Source organism: Aquarana catesbeiana, linkage group LG04 (genome assembly GCF_042186555.1).
Source record: "Aquarana catesbeiana isolate 2022-GZ linkage group LG04, ASM4218655v1, whole genome shotgun sequence".
In the NCBI taxonomy this organism is placed as follows: domain Eukaryota; kingdom Metazoa; phylum Chordata; class Amphibia; order Anura; family Ranidae; genus Aquarana; species Aquarana catesbeiana.
The window spans coordinates 350268716-350280751 of NC_133327.1; the positions used below are offsets into that span (position 1 = coordinate 350268716).

A 12036-nucleotide genomic window follows, 5' to 3' on the forward strand; every position below is an offset into this window, starting at 1 on the left:
TTATAACCCGTCATATTTTACGGGCTATGTGACAATGTACCTCATACCCATTCACATAGGGGGGTGGTGGGATCTGGGGGCCCTCTTGTTAAAGGGGGCTTACAGATTCTGATAAGCCCCCCCGCCCACAGACCCCCACAACCACCGGGAAAGGGTTATGGGGGGGGGGGAACCCATGCCATTTTTTTCTTAATTCTGTCATAGGATTCCCCTTAACCACTTCAATACGGTGTATTATATACTGTATACTGACTGCACTGGTGTGTGTGTATATATATATATATATATATACACACACACACACACACATAGTATCTCACAAAAGTGAGTACACTCCTCACATTTTTGTAAATATTTTATTATATCTTTTTATGTGACAACACTGAAGAAATTACACTTTGCTACAATGTAAAGTAGTGAGTGTACAGTTTGTATAACAGTGTAAATTTGCTGTCCCCTCAAAATAACTCAACACACAGCCATTCATGTCTAAACCGCTGGCAACAAAAGTGAGTACGCCCTTAAGTGAAAATGTTCAAATTAAGCTCAAAATGTCAATATTTTGGTGTGGCCACCATTATTTTCCAGCACCCTCTTTAACCCTCTTGGGCATGGAGTTCACCAGAGCTTTGCAGATTGCCACTGGAGTCTTCTTCCACTCTTCCATGACGACATCACGGAACTGGTGGATGTTAGAGACCTTGTGCTCCTCCACCTTCTGTTTGAGGTTGCCCCACAGATGCTCAATAGGGTTTAGGTCTGGAGATATGCTTGGCCAGTCCATCACCTTTACCCTCAGATTCTTTGGCAAGGCAGTGGTCGTCTTGGAGGTGTTTGGGGTCGCTATAATGTTGGAATACTGCCCTGCGGCCCAGTCTCTGAGGTGAGGGGATCATGCTCTGCTTCAGTATGTCATGTTGGCATTCATGGTTCCTTCAATGAACTGTAGCTCCCCAGTGCCAGCAGCACTCATGCAGCCCCAGACCATGACACTCTCACCGCAAGGCTTGACTCTAGGCAAGACACACTTGACACACTAAGGTCAATCCATGTCCTTAGTCTGCTTGTCTTCGGCAAACTTTTTGGGGGCTTTCTTGTGCATCATCTTTAGAAGAGGCTTCCTTCTGGGATGACAGCCATGCAGACAAATCTGATGCAGTGCACGGCGTATGGTCTGAGCACTGACAGGCTGACCCCCCACCCCTTCAAGCTCTGCAGCAATGGTGGAAGCACTCATAATTCTTTTTCCCAAAGACAACTTCTGAGCACTTGCGCTCAACTTTTTTGGTCGACCATGATGAGGCCTGTTCTGAGTGGAACCTGTCCTGTTAAAGCACTGTATGGTCTTGGCCACCATGCTGCAGCTCAGTTACAGGGTCCTGGCAATCTTTTTATAGCCTATGCCATCTTTATGTAGAGCAACAATACTTTTTTTCAGATCCTCAGATAGTTCTTTGCCATGAGGTGCCATGTTGAACTTCCAGTGACCAGTATGAGAGAGTGAGAACGATAATACCAAATTTAACACACATTCTCACCTGATACCTTGTAGCACTAATGAGTCACATGACACCTGGGAGGGAAAATGGCTAATTGGGCCCAATTTGAACATTTTCACTTAGGGGTGTACTCACTTTTGTTGCCAGAGATTTGGACATTAATTGCTGTGCGTTGGGTTATTTTGCGGGGACAGCAATTTTTCACTGTTATACAAACTGTACACTCAATACTTTACATTGTAGCAAAGTGTAATTTCTTCAGTTTTTTTTACATGAAAAGATATAATAAAATATTTACAAAAATGTGAGGAGTGTACTCACTTTTGTGAGATTATATATATATATATATATATATATATATATATATATATATATATATATATATATATACACACACATATACATATATATATATATATACACACATATGTGTATGTATATATAAATATATACTAAACTGCCTGCACGCCACTAACTAACCTGCCTCTAGCTAACGTTCTCTCAATCATTACACTATATATGGCCGCCTTGTAAGCAGCCTTATATAGTGTGGGCCGTGGACTTAGCCCCCTGAGCCATGATTAGCTAAAGGCACCCTGCCTTTGGCCAATCATGGCTCTCACAGCAGAGCACGCTGTGATTGGTCAAAGCATGCAGGTCAGTTGAATGCTTTGGCCAATCATCAGACATCAATGCACTGCGATCTCACAGTGCATTATAGGGCATTCCGCAGCCCTCAAATTTGCTGCAAACGCCCCATCTTCGGTATTCGCTGAATGGGCTCATCCCTATCCATGACCAGCTCCAAGTATTCCAGGCAGCGATGAAATCAGGGAGGACTTCTGTAAGTTCATGATTCACCTGAATTCCTCTAAATGGTAATGGATAGATTGAACTTCAGTTCCGAACAAGACTCTGCACATAATCCTAGGTCATCCAGGTATTGGACAATTGGTATCCCTCTCGATCCAAGGGAAGGTAAGACTGGTGGCCTGTCTTGGTGTTTTGGTTAACACCAGAAAGGTAAAGACTGCAAATTGGTAGTGCTCGTCCCCTACCTCATGCGGGGACACCATCACCATGGATTTTTTCACAAGCATGCAAGGCTTTAAAATACAGAGGTGGATGAATTCTGCCCTACTTAGGCACTGTTAATAGGTTTGAGTAAAACCCCTAAAAAATTGCTGAGGTAGGTACTGGGATCATTACCCTGGGCTAGTAGTTTCTCATCAGTTAAATGTAAGTCTGCCAGCCTTTGAGGATTCAGACACAGGCTGGAAGTAAAAAACCGCTGTGGAGGGGGTGTATCAAATTCAATTTTGTATTCTGAGGCTACCAATTTGTGAACATATTTGTCCAACACATGAGCTAGCCAAAAGTCTGTGAATGCTAGAAGTCATCCTCCCATACTGAGTTGTTTCTCAACTCAAGTCCTCAAGGCGCCCTCAACATTTCATGTTGTTAGAATTTCCCTCAGATGAAAGATGTGGTAATTACTGAAGCAATGAAACTGATTTAATCACCTGTGCAAAATAATGGAAAGCCTGAAAACATGACTTGTTGGGGCAACTTGAGGACTGGAGTTGAGAAACACTGGGTTAGGCCAAACTTCACATGAAGGAGGGCTTTGGAGAAGGACTGCCAAATCTTTTTGGCTTTAACTGTTTTCTGGGGTAAACAGAGTACATTTCTCCTGTGTTCGTCTGTGACCCAGAGTTAGCTGATAGCAGGTCACTGCCAATATATGTTCAAACAGCAAAGCATATTAGGAATTGCGAGGAGCCACAGTTGTCCATTATGGTACTGTAAACAACCATTGGTCAGAGCCAAGATGCTACAGGCCTGTAAAGGGACACTGTGACAAACCAGCAGTTTGGCTGGTCATATGTGTTCTCTAGGACAAAAACTCCACAGGCTGCCCATTAGGAAACTGGGCTGTCACAGCTGAACCCACACGAAACAAAGAACTGCATGTGCTTGATGGCTGTAACTGGGGGTGCTATGAGGATCCAAGTTATCCAGTCTATTGCCCAAAAAAAACAAAGATCTTAGAACTTCTTTTTCTAAACGTTCATTATTATCTTAGAATTTTTGAGTAGGAAAATCATAGGCACTAGGTCAGGATTTCTTAACCATGGTTCGGCTGAATTTGGGGATTTCTCTAGGGGAGAGGTTAACTTATAGTCCGTGACCAGCATTATTCCCATCATTGTTTGTTTTAGAATTCTGGTAATTGTGTCAGTATAATTATCACATTAGGACTGAGAAATCGAAACTTCTATATGTGGATGTCACATGTAACTATTTTGGATCTAATTTACTATTTTACATAGTTTTTTTCTTGCTTGATATGATACTGAAACATTGCTTGAAAAAAAGATTGCTCATGATACATTTGAAAACCTGTTTATCGAATTAACAAATGCTCATCATGTTTCACGCACATGTTTAGTAATTGATTCACAATACATTATCAGATATTAGGAGATGTATTGTATTCAAGATGCTTTTCTATGCTGTTTTTTGTCTGCTGACGTACTTGTTGCTTTCTTGGAATTTCTACATGCAAGTCACCTGTTGTCTGTCTGTATAATCTGCAATTTTATATTAAAATAACAATAAAAATGACCCTTGAAAAAAAAAATACGAATGTTAATATTTACTCCTTTATCTATTCTTACATTAAAGGGTAACTCCACTTTCGTGGGGGAAAAAAATAGCAAATAAACAAAAAATAATATAGCGCATATAATTGCGACGCTAATCATATTGTAATTGAATGTTATTAAAAATGACCTTTCCTTTTCATTCTGCAGCCACTGTAATTTTCTGAGAATGCATTGCAATATGGCTACATGGAGTTGATATGTAAGCAGAGTGTGTACTGACCAATCCCCAGAAACATAATTTCCTGCTTGTGTGATTGGATCACCAATTTTCCCAGAAGACTGCCTAAGATACAAGTCAGATTTCAGGCATCCCCTGCGACAAAAATTTGGAGAGATACTTTTAATAGGAACACATCTAAAGGGATGCAGGCCCAGCAGATTTACTCATTAGTGCCCTGCAGCTGCACCCCTGACAGTTAATTACGTTCATTATTATCTTAAAATTTTTGAGTAGGAAAATCATAGGCACTAGGTCAGGATTTCTTAACCATGGTTCGGCTGAATTTGGGGATTTCTCTAGGGGAGAGGTTAACTTATAGTCCGTGACCAGCATTATTCCCATCATTGTTTGTTTTAGAATTCTGGTAATTGTGTCTGTATAATTATCACATTAGGACTGAGAAATCGAAACTTCTATATGTGGATGTCACATGTAACTATTTTGGATCTAATTTACTATTTTACATAGTTTTTTTCTTGCTTGATATGATACTGAAACATTGCTTGAAAAAAAGATTGCTCATGATACATTTGAAAACCTGTTTATCGAATTAACAAATGCTCATCATGTTTCACGCACATGTTTAGTAATTGATTCACAATACATTATCAGATATTAGGAGATGTATTGTATTCAAGATGCTTTTCTATGCTGTTTTTTGTCTGCTGACGTACTTGTTGCTTTCTTGGAATTTCTACATGCAAGTCACCTGTTGTCTGTCTGTATAATCTGCAATTTTATATTAAAATAACAATAAAAATGACCCTTGAAAAAAAAAATACGAATGTTAATATTTACTCCTTTATCTATTCTTACATTAAAGGGTAACTCCACTTTCGTGGGGGAAAAAAATAGCAAATAAACAAAAAATAATATAGCGCATATAATTGCGACGCTAATCATATTGTAATTGAATGTTATTAAAAATGACCTTTCCTTTTCATTCTGCAGCCACTGTAATTTTCTGAGAATGCATTGCAATATGGCTACATGGAGTTGATATGTAAGCAGAGTGTGTACTGACCAATCCCCAGAAACATAATTTCCTGCTTGTGTGATTGGATCACCAATTTTCCCAGAAGACTGCCTAAGATACAAGTCAGATTTCAGGCATCCCCTGCGACAAAAATTTGGAGAGATACTTTTAATAGGAACACATCTAAAGGGATGCAGGCCCAGCAGATTTACTCATTAGTGCCCTGCAGCTGCACCCCTGACAGTTAATTATGAAACCACTCCTACTCAGTACAGAGGCACAGACAAACACATATGGATTACTTCAGAATAACAAAAGGTAGGAATCTGCAACAAAAGTGGAGTTACGCTTTAACAACTCACTGATTTCATTAACATACTTCAAATTGAGGATTTAAAAATCATTTCAGGGGTTCCCTGAGAGCTGAATTTTTTTTTGAGGGCTCCTCCATGGTAAAGAAGTTAAGAAAGTCTGCATTAGGCTAATAACAGAGTTGTCCACAATCGTGGAGGGAATTTTGGTCACCAGCAGGGCCATCTCTTGAGTTATCTTTTATTTTTTTAGTGCACCTATACCACAGTCTGCGATTATCTACATAAAGCAGAGCCGTATTTTTAAATGAACAAAAGAAAAAAAAAATATTTAGGCCATACTTACACTTTAACCCCTTCCCGCCGACCGAACGCATATATGCGTCCTCGGCTTTCCGGGGTTATACCGGGATGATGCCCGCAGCTGCAGGCATCATCCCGGTACCGTGGTTTTCAGCGGGCGATCGGCTACCCGTGTATAACAACCGATGCAGCTAAAAGCCGCTCGGTTGTTATACCGGAGGAGCGGGAGGGGACATCCCCCCCCTCCCGCCGCCTCCCGCCGCTGTTACCGGGCCTCCCGTGCGATCGGGAGGCCCGGTGTCCGTTCCGCTGCCTTCGGCGGCTGGGGGCGGACTGGAACGAAGCTGCGAGCGGCTTCGTTCCAGCCTTCTTCTTGTAAATGCGGAAGCGACGTCATGACGTCACTTCCCGTTTACTCGGCTGCCAATGGCGCCGAATTTAAAAAAGTACACAGTATTCAGAATCGCCGTTTTCGGCGATCTGAATACTTTGAAGTGTAAAGGAGGGATGGGGGGTCTTTTAGACCCCCGATCCCTCCATAAAGAGTACCTGTCACCACATATTACTGTCACAAGGGATGTTTACATTGCTTGTGACAGCAATAAAAGTAAAAAAAAAAAAAAAAAATTTAAACACAATTTATAAAGTACAAAAATAAATAAATTAAATAAAAAAAAAAAAAAAAAATTTTTTTAAAGTGCCCCTGTCCCCGCGAGCTCGCGCAGCGAAGAAAACGCATACGGAAGTCGCGCCCGCATATGTAAACGGTGTTCAAACCACACATGTGAGGTATCGCCGCGATCGTCAGAGCGAGAGCAATAATTCTAGCCCTAGACCTCCTCTGTAGCTCAAACCTGGTAACCGTAAAATTTTTTTAAAGCGTCGCCTATGGAAATTCAAAGGTACCGTAGTTCGTCGCCATTCCACGAGTGCGTGCAATTATAAAGCATGACATGTTTGGTATCTATTTACTCGGCGTAACATCATCTTTCACATTATACAAAAAAATTGGGGTAACTTTACTGTTTGGATTTTTTAAAATTCATGAAAGTGTCACTTTTCCAAAAATTTGCGTTTAAAACACCGCTGCACAAATACCGTGTGATAAAAAATATTGCAACAATCGTTATTTTATTCTCTAGATTCTTTGCTAAAAAAATATATATAATGTTTGGGGGTTCTAAGTAATTTTCTAGCAAAAAATATGGATTTTAACTTGTAAACACCAAATTTCAAAAATAGGCTTAGTCATGAAAGGGTTAATAACAAACATTAAGATAACACATTTTTCCTACAGTGATGTAGCTTACCTGGCAGAATCTTTTCAAATGTAGAATAAGAACAACCGGTAATGCAGAAATCAAAAGCTGTTTCCTGGCATTTGTATAGACACTACCTTGTTTATCCTCTAGAAGTAAAAAAGTTAATAATTACTTTAAAAAAAAAGCTAATGCAAGGATAATATGTGATTTAAATGAACAAGTATAGTGTATATTATTTAACTAATATAAAAAGCTAAGCTATCCAAAAATATATGTATATATGCACAACCTGAAATTTTCAGTGAATTAAATGCAGCTAGCATAATTTTGCATGGAAGCATGTATTGAGACAAATATGCTGATGAACATGAACAAAAGTGCTAGATGCCTGAATGTCCCTGACACCAATATTCTGAATCGCTAACCTAACCACAAGTAAGGGAAGCCAGAACTCCTGATCTGCACACTTACTCTGGGTCAGTTTATATGAAAAAAATAAAAAATCTTTGACTTAAATGTAAGTAGTACTGTAGTACTTAAAATCAGACTTTGGGTGGCACTGTTGTAAATGTATTTTTTAAATGTTAACTATGCATGTCTACTGCAGTATGTACAGACTACTTTTATGTAAACAGTGATAAATCAACTATCAGAATGTTTAAAATGAGGAACAACAAGTTATTAGATCAAATACTGTTCTAAAGATTTGAGAGGACGATGAAGCACTTGGACAAAACCAAATCTTTATTCCAGTTTCTAAAATACAAGAACAAAAGCTTAATATGTAAATATGCATATCTCAATACCTGATGCACGCTGTGGAAGGTGACAATCACTGTAGCAATTGCTGCTACTACACTGATAATTGTAAACTTCTTATTTATGTGACAAGCAGCCTTCCTCTTTCTACCAAGATCTGACAGATTTATGAAAGCTTCCTGGAAAGCACTGGTGATATAACTACCTACCTACAGGAGGATTGGACACTGAAAATTAAACTGTATGACCATTTAAGATAACCCCTCCTACTACCAGCATGCCTCAGTTGTGTAGCAAAGAAGTACCGAGCACATGAGCAAATACACAGAGGGACAGGAGCTATGTCCCACAATGGATGCCAAGAAAAGGATTCTGAAGTTAGTAAAAAAGTCCTTTTTTTACATTTTAAAAATGTTTAGTATTTGGGGGGAAATTGTTTTGTAAAAATGTGTACACTTTGAGAACACGTGGTCAAAAAAATGTGACAGTGTCCCTTTGCTGCACTTTTATAGGTTTTATGTTTCCAAAGAAAAATATCCCACTCTTTACAATCACGCCTTATTCATGCTATCAGTTTCCGGTAAAACCTATATTTGTAAGCAACTACTTTCAAGAATGAAACACATGAAGGGAAAAATTAGAACCAAAATATCCGATGAGCACCTTTAGAATTCAAAAACAGTGTGATCTGCCTATTTGGTCATCAGCTATCCTTATTGTTAGTGTATTTAATGTGTGGCCCAACACCATTCCTCTTCTTCCTCCGTGGACCAAGAAGGTCAAAAGTTTGGACACCCCTGCAGTAGACATAAAACTGAGGACTACCTACAGCTCAAGAGCTGCCTGAAGGACCTTTTACTGCCATCGGATGCATAAAGAAAACAATGCATCTCCAGGAAATATCAAGAAACTCTCACATAACTAGTGAAGTATGTCTTGACAGGAAAAGGAGAAAAAAATCCTTAAGAACATAAGCTTTAGAGCCACACTATTCTGGCCAAAATGAGAATCACAATTTTTTGCTTAGAATAAAAAGATCATGATTCTCACGACGTAAAATCTTTCACATTATACAAAAAAAATGGGCTAACTTTACTGGTTAGTTTTTTTTTTTAATTCATTAAAGTAATTTTTTCCAAAAAAAATAGTATTTGAAAGACTGCTGCGCAAATACAGTGTGACTATAAAATATTGCAACAACCATTTTATTCTCTAGGTCTCTACTAAAAAAAATATATGTAATGTTTGGGGGTTCTAAGTAATTCTCTAGCAAAAAAAAATTATTTTAACTTGAAACCAACAAATGTCAGAAAAAGGTTTAGTGTTTAAGTGGTTAAACTTAATTTACACACAAAGTCTATTCCATTGACAAATTGTTACAATGTTTAGACTTAGTTCAACAGCTAAAGAATGTTTTGATTTTTGGCAGACAGCCCGTTTTTTTTTTTTGACGCTTCAGAAGAGCAGAGAGAATTCTCTGCATAGCAAGAATCGTGAAACACTTTTATCAAGATCGCAATTGGGAAAAAAAAAAAATCGCGATAACGATTCTTGATGATTAATCGTGCAGCTCTAATAAGCTTGAAAGCTGGTTAACCTGAACCACCCAGAATGGTAGCATGAGAAAATGACCAACCTAACAGGGTCCATCTAGGATTGCCAAAAAGGAGAATCAGTAGTTGCAATATAGAGACTCATAGCCTGAACAGCAGCCAAACAAGGAAGAGAAACACCCTTTGGAAAACTGGAGCCAGACATAGGGACTGAAGAGCAATGTTCTGATTGAGGAGAAGTTTAGAAACTACCCTAGGCCAGAAGAAAGTCCTAGGCCTTATCTCAATGGGGTTACTGCATGGAAATGATTTTTAGGTCAGCCATTCACGTCGCAAAGAAGATGACTACAAGTAAAGAACCTATTGAGGTTGAATTAGAGAAAGAATACCTCCAAGGAGTTTAAATGGTGGTTCCTGAAAACACAGAGAACAAAAGTCAAGAGTCAAAATGGATAAACGGAGGAATGTTCATGTATACAAAGACTTAAGCAAGGAGTGGGAGGCCAACATTCTTAAGAAAAAAGAAAAAAAATCCAGTCTTGATAGTGCTGAGAGCCGAACTCTAGCCCAACCTATCTGCAGAGAAGACACCTCTGGGATAAAGTCCCATAATAGACCTTGCTAGAAAAGCCTTCATGTACTTAAGCATCACAAGATTTCACATTTCATAAGAATCACAGATTTTGAGATGATCCTGACTCATCGAATCCAGCTGTTAGAGCCCATAGAGCAACAGTCATCAGTGAGATACATTGTGCTGGGTCAATCCGGATCACAGAGGATCACTAGAAAGTATTTGAAGAAGTGTTAAAGGAGTGTTCAGTATGCAGTTGAAGCAGGATACCAGGGGGTCTGTATCCGGCATCCTCTACCTGCAATACACTCAGGTCTATGGCTTACTCTTCTAGGTCCAGGGTGAACATGGACTAGATGATGAAGTTCTGCTCAGACCAACATCTTCCTTCATGGTTGAGTTATGCCACACCATGGCATTGTTCAACTGGATCCAGGTGACATTTCATGGAGATGGTTCAGCAATATAGAAATAGCCATGCCTAATGAAACTCTAGGATGTAGACCAGGAGACAAGAATTCTTCAACAATAAGAATCCCTGGATTCGGAAGGTGCCATCTCCCCAGCCCAACAGGCTGGCATCCAATGACAGGATCTTTTAGAATGTGGGAAAAGATGCAATTCTCTGATTCCAGAGCTAAAAGACTGATTCACCAGACAAAGAACTAGTGAGGCCTCAGAGGGAGACAAGTCAGTCTGCTCCGAAACGTGGCCAACTTATCCTAAGACAAGAGTGTACTGCTGAGTTTAGGGAGAGATTGAACAAGAGGTGCCACCTCGAAGAGTGTTACCCACTGATTCATGACTCTCATGCAACAGCTGAAAGGCAGACGACTTTCAACACAAAGAGCTAGAATATGAGACATTTCCAGTACCAATTTCTGAAGGTTCAGGTCCAACCAAATCATTGTGACATCTGGTGAACACTCAGGGTGCAGAGGCAAGAAGGAAAATTCAGAACACTAGAAAGACGTGGATCTGTAGGTACAGTATGAGTCCTAACTGACGATTGAAGTCAAAAGGTAACACTGGAGAAGAGAAGCAAAAGGTAGATCAGTTACCATCTAAATTTTAAGGCTTACATGCCCTGGATGAGGCAGATGTTCCCACTGGAAAAAAGAATCGTGACTGAGTTAATGTGCAACTCCTGAAACCTTACAGCCACAGGAAAGGCAGGCAATGACACAATGGTCCTGAAGACCCAAAAGAGCAAGATGGAAATCTGCTGATCTTTGTGGTGATAAATGAAGGTTGAGGTTGAGGAACCGAAAAGGAAATGGAATGTGTTTGCATCCCTGGAATATCACTCCCTGCACCCAAGTCCCTGAGAGGCAAAGTATGCAGGTGTTTGCAAAGGTTAACAAACGTCCCCACCACTTTGGAAAGTGGAGGCACACCTTAATGCAGATGAAGATTTTTCTGAGAGTTTAGCAGACTTTTTACCCCAGACTTTGCGGGTGTCCAGAAACCAATGTTTGAGAAGCCTAGACAAGCATACCACTGGGTAAAATTCAGAGTGGTGTGCAACATATTAAGAGCTGAACAATTCTTATCATTCAGTAATAAAAACAGAAAAATAGGATTTTTTATAACAGCTTACCTGTAAAATCCTTTTCTTTTGATGTACATTACGGGACACAGAGCCTCAGTAATTACTGATGGGTTATATAGGGTATCACTAAGTGATTGGACACTGGCACACCCTAAACAGGAAGTTCAACCCCCTATATAATCCCTCCCTTTACAGGGATACCTCAGTTTTGTAGCAAAGCAATATAAGTGTATTAGAAGAGGGGCGGGACCTCTGTGTCCTGTGATGTACATCAAAAGAAAAGGATTTTACAGGTAAGCTGTTATAAAAAATCCTATTTTCTTTCTCGTACATCACAGGACACAGAGCCTCAGTAATT

General features: G+C 39.6%; 1 protein-coding gene across 1 annotated transcript in view; it reads right to left on the reverse strand.

Moving 5' to 3' along the window:
* USP45 (ubiquitin specific peptidase 45) overlaps positions 1 to 12036 on the reverse strand; it is a 317389-nt gene that overhangs the window by 14875 nt on the left and 290478 nt on the right. The window contains exon 15 of the mRNA XM_073626986.1: positions 7289 to 7386. Coding sequence (XP_073483087.1) covers positions 7289 to 7386 — 98 coding nt within the window. The remainder of the gene's footprint in view (positions 1 to 7288; positions 7387 to 12036) is intronic.